The 18,104-nt window shown below is 39.4% G+C and overlaps 3 protein-coding genes across 8 annotated transcripts in view; all 3 read right to left on the bottom strand.

Annotated features, from left to right (window-relative positions):
- LOC128877268 (uncharacterized) overlaps positions 1-6,581 on the bottom strand; it is a 29,046-nt gene extending 22,465 nt beyond the window's left edge. For all 5 annotated transcript variants that reach the window (XM_054124425.1, XM_054124427.1, XM_054124426.1 and 2 more), the window contains exon 1: positions 3,397-6,581. In XM_054124425.1, the coding sequence (XP_053980400.1) occupies positions 3,397-3,946 (550 nt within the window). In that variant the 5' untranslated portion in view covers positions 3,947-6,581. The remainder of the gene's footprint in view (positions 1-3,396) is intronic.
- Positions 6,582-6,724: 143 nt separating this feature from the next.
- LOC128877269 (protein downstream neighbor of son homolog) lies at positions 6,725-9,635 on the bottom strand. Of its 2 annotated transcripts, none has more exons than XM_054124430.1 (6): positions 9,494-9,635; positions 8,633-9,265; positions 8,226-8,554; positions 7,948-8,168; positions 7,687-7,890; positions 6,725-7,615 (listed from the first exon to the last, which is right to left on the bottom strand). In XM_054124430.1, the coding sequence occupies exons 2-6, from the start codon at positions 9,262-9,264 to the stop codon at positions 7,253-7,255; spliced, it is 1,749 nt and encodes a 582-aa protein (XP_053980405.1). In that variant the 5' UTR covers position 9,265; positions 9,494-9,635; the 3' UTR covers positions 6,725-7,252. The 2 variants fall into 2 exon arrangements, with proteins under 2 accessions (XP_053980405.1, XP_053980406.1); XM_054124431.1 differs by having other exon boundaries at positions 8,633-9,237; positions 9,494-9,621.
- Positions 9,636-10,920: 1,285 nt separating this feature from the next.
- The window catches only part of LOC128877270 (lachesin-like), a 72,583-nt gene continuing 65,399 nt past the window's right edge, over positions 10,921-18,104 (bottom strand). Inside the window, exons 5-9 of the mRNA XM_054124432.1 lie at positions 16,496-16,645; positions 13,408-13,558; positions 12,429-12,577; positions 11,772-11,831; positions 10,921-11,656 (exon numbers count right to left, since the gene is read on the bottom strand). Coding sequence (XP_053980407.1) covers positions 11,529-11,656; positions 11,772-11,831; positions 12,429-12,577; positions 13,408-13,558; positions 16,496-16,645 — 638 coding nt within the window. The 3' untranslated portion in view covers positions 10,921-11,528. The remainder of the gene's footprint in view (positions 11,657-11,771; positions 11,832-12,428; positions 12,578-13,407; positions 13,559-16,495; positions 16,646-18,104) is intronic.

Below are 18,104 nucleotides of genomic sequence, written 5' to 3'. Positions count from 1 at the left end.
GTAATGATATTAGAATAACGATACTCGAATACCAAAAAAATTATTACACAGAAAATATGCTCGAATCATTGATCCAGGTATTGATTAATCGATAAGATACCTGCTATTAAGTGAAAATACGTAATCCATCTGACTGCTTGGTATCAATAAAAAAAAAATCTGACGAATCTTCGAGGACTAAGCGAATTCCTGCGATCGATTTTATCGAATAATGAATCACGCGACTTTTATTATGGAAGAAAAATAGTCCGAGCTGAAGAAACTAATTTCGTTAACTATGCATTATCATCTTCATTGCCATTTCGATTACATACAGCATTGTTATTCGCGTACGTGTGCACAATACACACGTACAAAGTAATGTTTCTAATAAAAGACTTTACTACTCGTAAGATTCCCGAAGGCAAGCTTCATTCACACTCGGCTATCTTCGACGTGCCATCTGTATCCTCGTGTAAGTAAAATAAACGCGGCAGCACTATCCACTCGACAAGTGACCAAAATAACAGCGCGAGTAGGACCAGAAATTTGGTTAGTATCGACTTTTCTTAACTTTCCATAACCTACGTAAAATACTCGGACGAATAAAAAAAATATTTTACTTTACCCAGCAGTTTCCTTTTTTTAAAAAAAAATTCCCCACTCTTCGTTCTCTCTTTGGATGCAATCTTTTTTGCTTCTGCTGTATCCTTTTCGATTTTCAAGCAACGAAGCATAGAGGAGAAAAAGTTTCGAACTTTGGAAACTGAAGGTTCGCTTCAACTTAAAAGGCAATGGCGAATTCAAGGAGTCTTTCGTAGTCGTTCAATCCGAGAATAAAAATGAGCAATTGTATACTCGTGTTAACGTTTAATGCGATTCTGCTTCCTTTAACCGCGATAATTAATGGCGAGCACGGATGAATTGATTCTGGTTCCCATTTGGGAGTGAGCGAGTTTTATTTATAGGTACATTCATTTAATTTTTGCTTTACCTTGCATTTGCATTTTCCTCTCTTCGTAATTCTCATATTAGGGATGCCAGTAGTCTGTTTGGTGCCCACTGGCCCCCCTTAGAGTTCGGGTACCTCGGGATCGCTAAACCCGTACTGTAGCTACATCTACAATCAAACATAGCTACAGCCCCTGAGAGGTTTCCGTTTGGGAGGAACGAAAAATGGCGGGTGGAGGAAATCTGGGAACCAAATCTGTGTAAATAATCGCGTTTATTTCATTGAAATTTCGTTCAATTAATATACTATTTACGTTTGTAGTACACAAAATAATATATGTATACAGTTCAGTAAATGTTTATTGATATATAGAGAGCATTTCGTTTAGTTGAATGCACGAATAAATATATATTTTGAGGAGATGAAGCTATGTTTTTTGTACAAGTTCTGTACTCGATCGAATTTTTATTCGAAAATTTCTCTCGTCTTTGCCAGTCTCAACCCAGGGATCGGCGTGATATTAATTCGACGCTGTGCAGAGATAAAAATAAGTATACTAGCGGCACAAAGGCAGAGCTCTACACTCTACGCCATTGTTAACCTAACCTCGAATTAACGAAAATAATCGCAAACCGTACCGCGCGAATTATGAAAACAACACGGGGAAAAGTGTCGAATTTTTCCAAACGACGTATCGAGGTCGGTGTGTTGGCGTGACTAAGTTATCCAAGAATGCGCGAGAGATTTCCCGTGGCTGGTTAGAGCGCTCTAGAAGATCAAGAGAGCAAGAGAGTCGGTTTAAACCGTGTGTGCCCCAGCGTCGACTCTATTAATACCCGCGGCTCGTCGTCGCGCCTTAAAAACGTTCGCGTCGATATATAGAGACGTACAGTAAGGAGCAAATCTGTTCCAATCGCGAAAATTTTCCCGATATAAATATTTTTCGTTGTACAAATAACTCAAAACGAATGAAAATCAATGTCGATGACTAAATTTGTTATGATCTCGACGAATTAACACTCTTTTATGACTGCAGTGGGAATGTTTATGCAAATTTACATATCGAGAATAAAAAAACAGTTATCAACGTTGATTCTTCTTTTTTATGAATTATTCAAAAAATAACAAACGTTCCTAAGAAAAATGTGCGCGACTGTCTCGTTTATGCTCTTTACTGTACGTATACTAGGCGGACCTTTTGTGAAAAATCGTCTCCCGCCCGAGCGAGGCAAACGGAAGGGAGGCCGACAGATTGACAGCCCTGCCTCGTCCTCGAGTCTATTTCCACGTGAACGACGAAACGAGTGAGAAACGAAATAAATCCGCGAACGATGAGGGAAACGTTGCACTCGCAACGTAAAAGGGAGACACCGAGGCCTTGTCGTGAATCGTTTGTAAATACTGTCCAAATGAAAATACAGAAAAACTGGTGTCGCGACAGTCGTAAACAAAACGCTCGTAAACGTCGAATGGCAGACACAGCTAGCTCGATTTCAATTAGACCAGCACGAAGAGTCACGAATCATGCTTTCGTATCGCGTTGAAACTAACTACGGCGGACTCGCAATTATCCATGGTAATAAGGGTAAAACTGTCATGGACGGAGAAACGTGATAACGATATACCTGACACCAAATTTACGCGGTGTGTTCGAAGCAACCGATTTCTATGAAGTACATAATATATCAACCGATATGTGTATATTTGTGATGTTGTGAAATTTATTAGAATATTTTTGATGTTAATGATGTTGATAATGTTTTTTTTTTGCTTTTATTTGTATTTTACTTCTATTTTACGTTGGAATAAATGAATTGAATTAAACAACCGATTAAATAACACGAGTTTCCTTTTCCTCTATAATTTTCTAATTCAAACTCCGCTCGTCATTCTGCGAGCGACGTATAAAAACTTGTTTATTCTTCGTTCGTAACGCGTACTAGTCCAGATAAGAATATCGTCCGTCTCCGTAAAGAAGGTGTCACCGTTTCAACAGAACGTACCGTAGATATCGTACAAGTGCATTCGGAGTCAATTACGCGATTAACCGTTCCGCTATTAGGAACGAGTTAAACAGTATCGTCGCCATCGGTCCGATTAAGGAACGGACCTGGGTTATCATCGTAAACAGAACGAGGAAGAAGTAAGCAGCAGGGACTGTTGCAGTTCCAACGGAGCAGCCTACAGATGTCGTGCGAGGTCTTAAGCCCGGCACGGAGTCAGCGCAAACACCCAATCGTCGCTTTAGCCTGAATCGTGGCTCGTTTTTCCCGTAAACAACGAGGTAAAATACGTCAGGTGACACTATTCAACGGAGCTCCGGATCGAACCTTGAGCCCAGAAATCGGACGTTTCCGTCGGATTGTGAACGGTCCGCGCGCACACGACCGTGTGGAAACTGACTTTCACCGCGGCACACGGGTACACCCTAGTCGAGAGCCATATTCCCCAAAAAAATCACTCACCTTCCGATTTCCTCCAATGGGTAAAAGTTTTTAAAAATCGTTCTCGCCGCGACGGGCCACCGGAATCAACCAGTAAGAGCACGCTCCAAAAAAGCTCAGGGTAGACTGACGTTTGCACCGTGTCGACGTCTATTTCGTTCCTTCCTTCACGACCACCGTGTGTGTACACCCTTTTCTCTGCCCCCCCGGATGGAACACAGCAAGTATTTCGTGCGAAAACACTCACCGTCGTGGAAAAATCTAACGCGAACGTAACTGCAGAGTTGGAGAATCGAGCAAGCGAGCTGAGCTCACTCTGCAAGGGGCACGCGCGTGCTGGGGCTCCCTCGACCGAGTCGCGACTGATATCATTTCCAGCGGGGGACTGTGGGGTCGGCAGCCAGAACCCCACCAGGGGGTCTTCGTGCAACCCCCACGCGGTGTCGTAGTAGTCGTGTTCGCCGTCGTGGTTGTGGCTCGTTGTCGTCGTGGCTCCACCGTTGCTGGTCTCTCGAAACCCCCTTCGCACGTACGGGGGAATAAGGGACCAGGATGTGTGTACGCGTATCATGGGGAGAGACCTCTCTCTTCATTATCCATCTCTCTCTTCCTCTCCTGTTCACATATTTCGATCTCTCTCCCTCCCGTTATCTGTCCCTCTCCCACGCCCGCTGTCTCTCTTCGTTTCTCTATCAGTTTCTCTCTTCATTCAATTCCTCGTCCTTGTCTCGCTCAATGTACCATACCGAAACGTCTGTCTCATTGCTCTCTTTCTAACATCAACTGTTCCCTGAGCGTATGGCGCACACACACACACACACACGCACACACACACATCCCGCATCCGCGGACACATTCGCAGAAGCAGACACCCCCCTCCCCCCTCCATTCGCTGGCACCCTCCCTAGCCACGAACCCCTTACCACCGGCGTACCCAGCAGCTTTATCCACCCTGAACCCTCCCGTTTACAAGGGGTTGCTTCTCGGTAGCCTGATCGGACGTTCGCGAGAAGAAGGGACCTTCCCTTCTGCCCCTCCCCCGGCGACCTAACCCTGCTTCTTTTTTACGCATTTCAGATTCGACATTGTATCACCCGAGAAAATTTTCGTCCTCTTCCAAGATTTTCAATTTCGGATGAAGACGCTTAAATCTAGCGGTCCGTGAAGGTCTATTATCCTCGGTGCGAACGACAACAGGTGCAATTCGCCTTTTCCCCCTTTCGGGAGAGTTAGTATTCGTTGATAGCGGAATTTTAATCGAATGGCACGTTTTGGGAAGATTTTCACTGGTGTTTGAACGTTTTTGATTGGATATCAGCTTCGGGATTTCACGGAAGTGTTTGCGATCTGTAACGAACAATAGACACGTGGGTTTGATTTCTTTAATTGGAGCGAACTCACTCAGAGTTCATAACGGAGAGTATGAAAGCATGGCCTCCTTCGGAGGTGTAGGAATATAGGGAAAACTTAATGAAGGATAACAGAGATATAAAAATGAACGGAACATAGAAACAGGAATGTATATAACAAGAATGAAAATGTAAAGATAAGAAACTGACCTTCCAAGCAATGACAGATATACACTGCACTCGTTTGAGGTATGTAGATGTTTGAAAAGAAGTATGACATTTATGTATCAGGGTGTCACAGGTATACAGGTATGGTTGTATAATGTAAACGAGGAATTATTTTTTGTTGCAATTGAAGAAAATAATTATTGTATATATTAAAAAACACACGCGACAAAAATTACGAGTATTAGTAAATTAGATCTATTTCTTCCTTCCTCAACATTTGCTCGCATTATGTTCCCTTGTACCAAATTCTCTCATTATATTTATTAAAAGCTTTACTACACTTTAGCATGCTTTATTTGAACGTTACTCGACCGTTACCGTTTAAAGATGTTAAAAATAAAACGAACCGTCCACGTCACGATAGGACGATTTTTCCAGGCGTGTCCATTCGATATATCTCTTCGGAGTTAGGTGGGTTAAAAGCTACCCCACCTTTCGTTCAACTTGAATATTTAATCTAAATTTTCCCATTCGGTTGGCAACGTTATAAACAACCATTAAATGTTAAATATATAAAAATAACAATTTATCCAACTCAAAACGCATTAGTAAACTGTCGGCACTGTTCTATCGTGCAGGTTGTTTTATTTCTCTTTGAAATCGTGTGCCTCGAGGAGATATATCCTGCCTACCGATCTCTCGATCTTACTCGTGTTCGATCACTTTATTCTCGATTCGTGGCAAAGGCTCCGCGCTCGAGTATCTTTTCGAACGATATCGGCCGCGATACTATCGCAAAGGAATCCTAGTCTGCGGTCTGGAAAGCCCAATTTTCAAATGGAAAGCAGAGAAAATTCCCGTTACTCGAGTATCGCTCCTAGCGTGGCCCGAGGGGGCAATATTACCAGTCCATTGTTCGACTCGAAAAGTGAACTCGCATAAAAGACCTTGGAACATGAAACTGCTCGTTGAAGAGTGTCGCAATACGATGAGCACAGACTGCAACCGGGTACTGACGTAATCATCACATGGGTACGTGTATATTTATGACCGCGCTCGGTGTGGATACACGTGTGCACGCGAATCGTAATAGATCCTACTACTCCAATTCGTATCGCGTCGACAAAGATTTTTTAAAGCCTATTCCCTTACATTGGCTCGATATAATAATTAGCAATGTTTATTTGAAATCGAAATAACTACTTATTAATTTACCGGTCGACGGATATACAGTGGGTAATTTTAATATTTGGACAATTTACAATTTTTTACTTTGTCTACGACTGAACATAAATTAAGGCATACTGCGTTGGAACATTAAGTATACTTAACGAAGGTATTTGATTTTGATTTCTAATGTTTTTTTTATAAAATGCACCTCAAAATAAATAATGTTACTTTAATATTCAAAATAAAAATAAAATAAAACTCAAAGTCCACAGAAGAATGTTTGAAAAATGCGTTTTGAATCGCTTAAATTATTATTTTTACTTACTCAACATCTAACGATAGTCCGTACCAATTTTTTTAACGTTGACGCTAAAATATATGCTCGTGTTTGTAATAAATACTTGGACGAAACATGGAAAGAATTCGTTCTTACAATAAATTGATTGTTCGTGTACGAGGTGACCGGCCGACGATTCGGGGGCAGTGAGCGAATATCGATTCGTTATTTTTAGGGGCAGTCCATCCGTGGACCCCACCTTCGCCGCTGGCGAGTTCGAAAATTTATCTTTAATGAATTTTCTATTATGCACAGTTTTCGTTCTCTCGGTTCGTTTTTCAATCAAACTTCCGACGATAAATGGTGCTAAATTCGAAAGGACAAATTAAGGGTGTTGCGTAATTTTATTATTAACGCTATATTCGAACAATGATAAAACCTTCGAGATATTCGTGATATAGGTATTCGACATAGTTATTGCTACAAAAAGTGGACGACCCGTGCACCGTCTACCAGAACAATGCGACAAGCAATAATGTTTCGTAGTTGTGCAAATATCTGTGACTTTCAAGTCACATTAGATACACTTTGCGGCAATTAAAAAAAAGAAAATTAATTATGTATCAATCGATTACTTATCGGGCATTTACGTGTCTATTTAATGTAAACAAAAACTTGTTGGAAACCCATTCATAATTGTTACAATATATAAAAAGGATGATGATGGCGATATTGAAAATAAGAATTGATGAATTCTAACGATGATGACAATGATTATAATAATAGCAATTAAATTTACATCTTACTTCGACAAACTATTCTTTTTTTTTTTTAAATAAATTATGTCATTATGTTCAAGTTCTTAAATTAAATTTCAAGCATAGTCATTAATAAAATTACGAATATTGTTTCGTTAGGACCATGTGTATAGATTATTGGAAAATTTAATATTTTCAACTGTCTGAATATAGTTTGCGTCGGAACTGCAAAAATATTTCAATAATTCATTGTTAAACCCACAGTCGCTCAAATTCTCTTTGCCGAACACATTTGGCGGCATTTTGGACGCATTCTCCGATTCCGTTTCTTCAAGTCCATGTTTTGCTGCCGAAAACGAAGTCGTCGAGTATAGTTGAGCACAACTCGCCGAATATTGTTCCAACTGACTAGATTTCATTAAAGAACAAAGAGAGGGCAATACATGCGGTAAAAGAGGACCCTTCAATTCTAAAGAAAAATACCGTTCGTTGTCCACGCGTACTATGCTTTCTTTAACCTTTAAAAAAAAAAAAAGCAGTTTGGATTCCGCACGACCTAAGTAGACTTACATACAAAAAGCTATTGTACCTTAATTGGTTTTAACGTGGCACCATGAAAGGCAGTAGGTGCTAAAAGAGTTGGAGGCACTCCAGCCAATGGGCCGGTTGTTGTAATAGCGGACTTACAATTAATTAAAAAATTGAATAAACCTTGTACCTCGGCGCCTTTCACGAAAATGAGAGAGTGTTTCATATTGTCTATTTCGGTTTCTTTTTCTAACGTCATTCGTGCCTATAATCAATTTTCGTAAACGATCTAATGAAAATAAGTGAAATATTATACAATTACCTGTGAGCTATTAATTTTACGAATTTCAGTATTGTCAACTCCTAGACTCTGCAACCATTCGTCTTGCGTTTCATCCTCATCGTCGTCAGGAGCTTGATCCTCTGCGTGGCTTAATTGTACCGTGGCGTTCGATATACTCGAATCCTGTGTTTCACACCCTGAATCGCCCGCGTCTGATCGTCTTTTAAAATCTTTTCTCAGAGGCATCGTGTATTCTATTTCTATAAAATTGTATAATTTTATAGATGTTCATACGACGTATCCAAAGTTTTCCGTACCTTCTTGTTTTAAAAGTTGTCGGAAACCACGTGTGGTCGGAGTCAAAAATGCATGAGCTTCGGATATTCCGCAAATTCCAGCGGCGCGAAACAGTACGGTGAAATTATTTGCGCAAACATAAAAATATGGACACTGTTGTGCTCGTAATAAATGAAAAAGCGACCTAAAGCTCTCGCTCCAGTCTTTGTACAAAGCGTTTTTGACGACTATATTGTGTATTATCGACAAATTAGTTGTTGAATTAGCACTCACTTTGCCAGCAGAGCGAGGAAATAATTCTAACCATGGTAACGAAGGATGTTGCCATGTTAAACAACACCTGTGTAGCCTATTTGAAATAAATTCTAATAACACCCACTCATATAGAATACTTCTACACAAATACAGAAAATGTTAGAAAAGTTACCTCGCGTTTGGACTAGTGTCTAAAGTTGTATCTTGTTCGCTAATATCTAAACACCTTACAAAACCAGTTGTACCGGAAGCCTCCTCACTCGTTTTTAATTTAGAATTCCACGGAAATGACTTTGGAGACATAAATCTCATTTTAGTCTTTAAAGTCCAGTCTATTGGAATGTTCTTTTCACCTTTTGGTATTTCTGGCTCTGGAGTAGCCTTGTTTCCTTCTAATTTTGAAAGCACATTATAGAATGTTAAAGAACTTTCCGATATAGAACTATCTGCTTTGTCTGGTTTTGGAGCTTCAATTTTTAATAATTCAAACAATGTATTATCATTACTAGCTTCTAGCTCTGGAGACATTATATTAGGTTTTTTATCACTCTTGTCATGTGCAAAAGGATTTTTACGCTTTTGAGCTACACAGTTGCTGGAGTCTAGTTCACATTTCTTGTTTACATCGGAAGACTTTAATCCAACGCTTTCTCTGTTGACACGTATGTTGCTTATACGTGCTTGGAGTGCACGCTTTCTCACTTTTAAACGATGCAATTGCATTACCTGATCCGGTCTCTTCCATTCTGATGCTTGTGATCTGTTTTGCTCTGCCATCTGCGAGTTTAATGTAAATTTCGTCATGCTGGTATTAAAGAAAACAAAAATAGCACTTATTAACGATATGACAAACAAACAACAATATATTGTGTAAATAGAAATGTAAATTTGTCTGATACTTGTCATTTATTATTTCGAAAAGTTTGTTTATGGAGTACAGAGATAGGTTAGAGTTCCAAAGTTTCTGTATTTCCAGTAATTTAAACGTTCATCAATAATATTTAAGGAAAGTTTTACGTTAATTAATACATACCGTTGTTTAAAATGTTGGTCATTTTTTCATTGGATTATCAGTCAAATAAATTTATTCTAACCCGCCAATCCAAGATGCGCGTGGATCTGAGCACAGAGCACACTGATCAATCAGCAGTCCCCTCTACCCTATGACGTAATACGCTTGTTTACGTTTTTTTCATTCAATTCTACGCGACTTTGGAGTACGCATGTAGTGATATAGTATACAATGAAACATAAACACTACGTAGTAGCAGAGTCCTTATATATCATCTATTAAGTAAGAACTAAGAACGTAGAAATATAATTTAATAATCGAACGAAAATAATATTACTAGGAATACGTTGCGATAAATAATAACATAAATGTAATATAAAGGACTGTTAGGAAAAGTTACATATTCTTATACAATTTTTAATTTTGGTGATTTCATTTGTAAAATAATAATAATTAAAACTACACGTTAGTTCATTTTTGTGAAGACGGTAAAATTACATACATTATCAGCTCCATAAAAATAATTATCCTTTTATACTATTCTATGTGTACTTACATATTACAAGTAATCAAATAATTTTTAGCAGTCGTGTATGAATGTAGGTAGTGGAGATAGATTGCGTAAATGGGACTTTTTATTACAGTGATTCTCAACGGGAGTCGTGTGGTCCCCTGCTGAGACAAAAAAATAAGTCTATAAATACCTACTGAAATTTGGTGGCTATTTTTGTCAATTAATCAATTGGATTGCTTTAATTTCCTAAAAATAATTTTTCTTTTTATTTAATTCTACCAAATAATAAGAAAGTATTTGCAAGCATTGTGACGTACTTATTTGTCTCTGTTGATTTACATATGTGAACCTAAAGTACCTGGGTTTAGAAGAAAAATGATACCACTATGAATTTTAGTACAATCAAAGAATGTTATATTTCATCATCGCAGTATTCGTAGTTATTTATTTGCTGATATGTAGGCTATTTTGATTAAAATGGTAATTTGTTACACTCTGTATAATTTTCAGTTGATAACGTCACTCGTCGCAGTCATTTGGATAGTACGTGGTAGGTGCTGCCTTCGGTGGGTACTTTTGAAAATAAAAGTTCACGTTAGCTTTATCTTATCATACTCTATTGAAGAGTACAATCAGAATACCATGTTCCTTTGATAATTTAGATAAAGCCGACTTTGATTCTAAATGTGTATCTGCCTTATTAACAGATTATTCTATATGACCAACAAAGTAACCAGTCTTATCCATCGCGTGATCTAAATTACCGAGTCTCGTCAAGAGAGTACTCTACCTTATTCACTACGTTCAACCACCTCTTCCCTCACTGCAAACCCCAGAAGATTCACGTGCTATGACTTGGGCATCGCTGATCTATACCTAGAGTTAAAAGATATCAAGAAAAAAGTAGAGGGTCACGGAAATGATGAACGACAGCTAGTGTACAACGTTTGATCTCATACTTTTATTTGGAAACGTCGAGTTCCCTGACATCTAAAAGTCCGCAACGCTTATACCAATGACAAAACGACCGTAACTTATTAATTATTGACGACTTGTTAAGCATCGTTAGGAGGGCCCAAAGCTGCTTCGCGCGTAACCGATTCTTGTCTTTCTTTCGTCGCGCACTCTGCTCACCAGGATCCCGTCGTCCATATTCAACGAAACGGATCCAAACGGGCGCGTACATTGACAACATTCATTGACCTAAAAATCATTTTCGACACTCGGCAGAGTAGGAAAGGGGAAGTAGGAAGATGTAGAGAACGCGAGCCTCCGATTTATTTCACAATTTCTGTGTTTCTCTCTTTGGTACGCAGTTCGACATTCACGCGCGCAACAGTTACCAACGATTCGCTTGTTCTTTGCAGACAGAACACACTCGGGCTTGCGCGTTCGCGCGCGTAGGAAATCTCTATCCCTCCACCCATGCACACGCATACATACATACATACGAAAAAGCCGTTCTTGCTTTATTTTTCTTGTCCTTTGGCACAAAGTTATCCTGGCACTCGGCTTGGCGGTGACCAACAGCGGATGCCTTCTTCACCGCGGCCAGAGTAACACCGGTATGAAGAGAAACATCGACACGAAATGCGATAATTTGTTGCTACATCCCATGAACCCTCTGCTGGCGTTGTTTGCGCCCGAACTTTGTGCGGCCTCGGCTAAACCTGCGCGGAGGAAAAATTCAATTTGACGTTTCTCCAGTAACCACCGCCTCGATAATTGTGTCTGATCGATTTTTCTAGCCTCGCGAAGCTCGTGGGAGATCTGCGTTCCACTTACCACCGATGATGGACACGTGATCTTTTCCGCGCGACGACCTGTCGAAGCCGACTTTAATCTCTGAAAGCAGACGACGAACGCTGGAGACCAATGACATACGGATTATTTCTTATCGTTGGACATTCTTAATTTGAAGCTTTCGGGATAAAGGGTAAATAGATTTCTTTTGGATACTAGGATGTGGAAATTTAAATCATCTCGAAGGATTTTAATTTACAACCTTCACCTAATAGTAATAGTCACGAATTTGCCAATGTTTGGTATTTTCAAATCTCTATTCACACTGCGGAAACACCAGCTGATAACTATCTGTTGTGCTATCAAGCTGAGCAAATATACAAACTAATGGGAATAATCAACAGCCGCGTAATCGTCGGGAACAATGTTTGCAAACAGAAATGCTACAGTCGCGGCGTCTGCGTAAAGCTATTATCACTTTGTACGCTGCAGTTAAATTTCCCTTGCAAAACAGCTTTTCGCTGCGACACTAATTATGGAAAGTAAAAGAAGAGAGTTTTGAAACAGAATTTTTCCTGTTCATGAGCAAATTTAAATTCTACTTTAAATTATTCTCACGGCGTTCTTGAACTTTGGCTATGACAACCGCGTATAGTCCTTTAATTCGGATGTTTTTCAAGGAGGTTTCGAGGAACTTACCGTACAGCCTTATGATGGCATCGCCCTTGCCAAGGCTGTTCGTCGACACACACTTATATTTGCCCACATCCTGCTCGGCGAACTCTTTGATTAACAGCGACATGAGAACTGTGTATCCGGAACGTTCTTCTCGTACCTTGTACTTGTGCCTGCGCAGTACAACGACTATGAATCTCCCTAACTGTCGAGGAACAGTAAACATTTTAACCCTTGCACGACTACCACTGACAAAGGGAATCTACCAACTGTCGTCTCAATTTTTCATTCGTTTCTTTTCTTTTAGGTGTAGAGGCAGACACCCGTAACTTGAGAAGGTAGGAACAGCTGTCCTGTTTCGGTGAAATACATTTTTAAAAACGGGAAAAACGTCACTCCACTGGCGACGCGTCGCGACGTCCCCGTTCTTTCGACTCTACGCTGAAGTGGCAGGGTCACAATTCTCCTACAAGGTTGCCAACTAGTTTACTGCTCGAGAAATAAAAATATGATTGCATAACTATCTCCCCATAAATAATTTAATTTCCAATGAAACTCTCTAACACCTATACAGGGAAGAATTTATCAAACGTAACATCAAACATCGAAGATCAATGAAACTTCATTTAACTAGCCGTAAAGAGCATTCGTTAGATTTGTTAGCCCATATAATAAATATTTACCATAGCCGGTAACAAAGAGTTTTAATATCGTTACTCGGCCATTGTAGCTAAAGGATTTTCCAAAAGGGGGTTTTAGAATTTTGTTTTTTATTAACCCTTCACGTTGATTATAATCATGTGTACTTTCATTAAATGTAAAAAATAAATCGGACAAATATTCCTTGTAACTTGTGCTTTATTAAAAAAACAATATCCTAAATCCTCTTTTGAAAAATTCCACACTGACACTAATTAACGTTAGCGATTAAGTTTGCTATGGTTTTGAATCGTGTCAGCCATAGTGTTCCAAGGGTTAACTTTAAGAGTGCGTACAATCTCACCCCTCGATCAGCATTTCATCTTCTGCCCCTCGTCGGTTCTTCACCCAGTAATTAATTGTGTTTGGGAATGCCTCGACGTAGCACTCCAACTGCACGTGCGTGCCCAAAGGTGCGCCCAGCAGCTGATTAGGTGCTTTGACGACAGGTGCAACTGTGGAAGCGGTTTCAAATTAATTGCCCGATTTATCGCGATACACACGGTCCACCCAAGATTTTGATTAATGTTCTCGGGCGTAGAATATAGACATCTATAATTTGTCGCGATTACATGTCCTCTGTGCACGGTTTCCTCCCCCGCACGTGTGTGATTTAATACGACAATTAATCTGAACGGCTCCGGAATGTTCTAACGAGGTTACGCGAAAGGTTTACCCTTAAAGCGCGTTCTATGGGGTTGTTCAAATGTAATTTCACAAATTTAAAAAAATAAACGAGTATTTTAAGTACGAAAGTACGAAAATATAAACCGAAATTTGGCCAGATTTTCAAATGCTTGGCAAATATGAAAAAAATTACGGACACGTAAACAACCCCAGTGTATGGTTTTTGCGTTACAGTTCCAAGATTAACATCGACCTAGAACGTTCCAGTTATTCGTTCGTGTTTCGTCTATAATTCATCTCGATGTTTCTCACCGACAGAAACTTTATTCGTGGAAAATTCTAACAAGAAATTGTCTTATACGTGTACGTACGTTGACGTATACGTCTTATTGTGTATACGTTCCTAGAATAATTGAGAAACGACTCGGAAAGTCAAAGCAATGAGGATTGTGTATACAAGTATACATATGGTTGTATGTTACCCGATATCGCCGTATTTACAAATACGCTAGGTTTGTTTGGCAATGAACGCTTCATGTGACTCGTTACCTTTGTTACCTTTATATAATCGTGTCTTTACAACTCTATCCTCTCTATCGTCGAATTACCAACTACTGCGACGTAAAAGTGTCGTTTATCTATGTATTAAAACATAGTATTTAAATAATTAGATGAATTAGAATAGCAGTGATAATATTACTCTTAATACTCTTGTCTATCGTTCGAAAAACTCGACGAATTTAGGAAAACCAGTATTAATAATGCAGGCAGCGTGTAATCCCAATGTTAATTTCATTCTGGCTGTCCCGATGGGATACACATCCGAAAATCAATATTTCCTGCTTTGATAATACGTTTCGCGGCAACATCGAAAGAATACCAACGTCAAAATAGAGCAACACGCGTAATTATAGCTTTCGTGTAACAATCCGAAAATATGAAATATGTATATAATGTATGTAACGCATTATCGAGCCTCGGCATAATTAATTCCCAGTATCTACCGTTTTCGAATAATTAATACATGCCAATCGATGCAAATAATTTTATATTTGGACCAACATGGTTACCAACGGTAATGAAATATTCTGTGCTGGCACGACATACTCTATAAAATATTACCGTACGTTATATTTAAATAAACACGTCTGAAGAGGAATATACGCAAATTTTTCGCGTTGATTCGGACAAAACTTTGCAGTTTCCTGCAACAACCACGAATAACAAACGCTTAAATGTTTAACTGCGCTGTTCGGAGTTCCCGAGATAAAATTATGATCTAAAACATCATACCTCTGGTGGAATTTGGAAACATACGTGGGATAATTTTATTTGAAAGGAAAATAAAGAACTTCAAATAGAGGCATGGCGATTATTGCAATTTTTAACAATTTCATTCGCTAAAAGACTTCGAAACGTTATTTTCAAAAGTGCATCATTATTCCATTGTACCAACTGCAGAATAATTATTTTTGTAGTTGCTTTACGAAATGAGATAGCGTTATTGTGCTTCAACAATAAAGTTACCGTGAAACGAGATATTCCGTTGTTTAAAATAGCATTACAAATTATTTAAGAAATGTCCATATCTGTTTCAAAAGCCACCAGAGTTACAGAGACGTTTTTAAAACGAATGTTTTGTACCCGTGCATGGTAAATATCACGGTGTAACAAAAGAATCGAAAAAGAAATTTTAAAATCATTTTCGCCTTCGTTATTTTCAGGAGTTTGTAACGGTAATATAAAATAAATAAAAAAGGAAATAGATAAATCTATCGTACAAAGTTAAACAGAGATGGGTAAGATTTTGTTTAAATAATCCAAGGTAAATAAGAATGAAACACAAGGATAATATATTTTCATGATAAAATATCGAATATCGATATTTTTAGTTCTACGACTTGAATTCTAATTTTTATTCAACGAGTAAAGGATCGATAAATGGTTTATTTTTTCTTCCTCATTGGAGATGTTTATTTGTAATAAGAATTTTCCCCATTTCTGCTATTAAAGATTTAAATCTCAGGTAGAAAGGCTCCCCTGAAAGTCTCACCAAACAATTCCAGCAATGTAATCTCCGCCTAGTTGCATTCCAATCAATTATCTCCGGCGAGCATTGTTAAAATTCGCGCCAAGTTTCCACTACATTTTCTTCCATTGTTCCATTGTTCGCCGTGAAAGAACGAAAGCGTCCTCTGTCTCGGATATAAACGTTATTGCGTCGCTTCATAAATTCCCCAGCAACCTGCTGCGCTTTTTCTCCAATTCGTTCCCTTTAATTTGCCACAATCGCGGCCGATAAGTAATCTGAAATCTCTTTCGTCGCTTCTCGACGCGATCAGGGCCCTGGAGTCTCTTCCAAGCCGCTTCACTCGCTATCTAATTCGCCCAAAATGCTTTCATTCGTTCTATAACAGCCCATCAGTCGGCAGCAAAGCAAAGAAACGTAGCAATTTGAAAATTGTTAATTGCAGGAAATAGGTAACTTTAATATTCTGACACTAAGCGATACAGAGTGAGAATTGCAAAGTGTCGAAAACATCGAAGGTACTCGTCCCATCGAACGTGGCGAATTAGGGGAGTCTTAGCGGTATACCGTGGAGGACAGGAAGAGCAAAGCCTCGGAAAAGTCGTCGCCAATGGCCGTAGCGATTCGTCACCGCGGAGCGTAGCGTTACGTCAGCGACGGGTACCCGTCGCGTTTTGTCGTCGACGGGAGCCTTTCTGCCGGATACAATCAGGGATTAGGAGGGAAACGAGCTTACAATTCACGGCGAGTGTCACTCGCTTGCTAACGGCGGGCGGCACGTCGTTGCTGGCGATGCAGAGATACGCCCCCATTTGTCGCCTCTCGACGCGATGGAATTGCAGCAGGGAACCGTTGTAGGACTCGTGCTTCTCGAAAGAGCTGCCACCTGCGCACCGAGAAAACGTTTCTTGTCTCTATATTTTCCTCGTAAACGAGCCCCTCATCCTCGTTTCTTGTTCTGAACAAATGTTACTGGAAGATTTGTTAGAAATAATTATCGACCTCTTGCTTAATCGTTCTTCCCTGTAACGAAGCTAAAGGCTCGCGTGCATCGAAACAAGACCATGCTTTGCATTCAGGTTGATATGACGGGACTTCAATGTTACGGGTTCCTTGCAGGTAAACAAAGCATGAATTCAAAACCTGTACAGCTCGCAATTAGAGCAATTAAATGCAGCAATTACGGGGAAACGACCCGAATCAACCAATAGGAAAGATACTGTGTTCCGACAGGATAACGCGTGACTGCACATTTCACTGCAAACCCAGGACAAGTAAGTGGATCTAGGTTGGGACATTCTTCCTTGTTGACCCTATTAACCGCGTTTAGCACGATTGAACTATCGCCCACTCCGGTTTGTGCAGACATTTTTTCGGAGTCAAAATTTTAATGGCCTCGGAACGGTTCTTTGCTCGACAGAACGAACGATTTCTTGAGAACGGAATTATGAAGCTACGCAGAGGTGGATGAAAAGTCACCGGAACGAAACGATGCTTACATTGTTGAACGAAATCAATTCACCGGCTCGTTTTGCGAGGAAATGTCGCAACTGAAAGCGGTCAAGGGTCGATATATATCCTTTCTTAGTAATTGAGTGTCAATTCGATGTAAGTGATTTTCCTTATTCGCGAACAGTAAGGGGTGCTTCATCTACCCTATTTACTATTACTAATTGAAGATCACGAACGATATCCGTTTCAGTAAAAATAGTTTTAAATAGATAACGAAATCAAATTGTATGATATCCTATTAAAAAACTACAATATACCAGAGAACTAAAATTATATAAAATTCCTCGTAAAAGATTGAAATGATATAAGCCTCTGTAAAGTTTAAATTCTATTAGATTCCACAGAATCTGCAACAAGTATGCATAACAAGCTGGGTTGTACTTCTAATAAACCATAAACTTTGCAGTTACGTTGTAATTGAATTTTAAATACACTTCATCGTATCGCCTAACGTCACGCGAAACAACGCAAACAAGGTGTCCCTGTCTCATTAATTTCAAGTAGAGAGAAGTCACCGTGATGACGATCAAATTAGGCCGTTCGTATTCTCATTAGTTTCAATGACATTTCGCGCAACAAGTTACTTTGAATTGAACGAGTAATTAGCTTTGAAGATCTGAATGTGACGTTAATGTATACATGATACCTGGTTAACTATTTACTGTAACTGAAATAAACTCATAGCTAATTATTCATCACCGCGTGTCAGTTAATGGAAATTAGCTTAGGCAATTGCTTCGAACGTTCTGCATGACGTGCATTTACATGAGACGTTTGACCTTTGGACATTTGGGGTCTCGAACGACCCCGCGTATTTCTCGATCACTAATTTT

This window comes from Hylaeus volcanicus, chromosome 5 (genome assembly GCF_026283585.1).
Source record: "Hylaeus volcanicus isolate JK05 chromosome 5, UHH_iyHylVolc1.0_haploid, whole genome shotgun sequence".
In the NCBI taxonomy this organism is placed as follows: domain Eukaryota; kingdom Metazoa; phylum Arthropoda; class Insecta; order Hymenoptera; family Colletidae; genus Hylaeus; species Hylaeus volcanicus.
Note: the sequence above shows the minus strand (reverse complement) of the source record. Positions and strands in the feature narration are given on the sequence as shown.

Excerpts from the sequence above, each read along its gene's own strand:
- LOC128877269 (XM_054124430.1), bottom strand. The coding sequence starts at position 9,264 with ATGACGAAATTTACATTAAACTCGCAGATGGCAGAGCAAAACAGATCA. Across the intron at positions 8,555-8,632 it reads GACACTAGTCCAAACGCGAG|GCTACACAGGTGTTGTTTAA; the intron begins GTAACTTTTCTA and ends TATTTCAAATAG. Across the intron at positions 7,891-7,947 it reads GTAAAATTAATAGCTCACAG|GCACGAATGACGTTAGAAAA; the intron begins GTAATTGTATAA and ends AATTGATTATAG.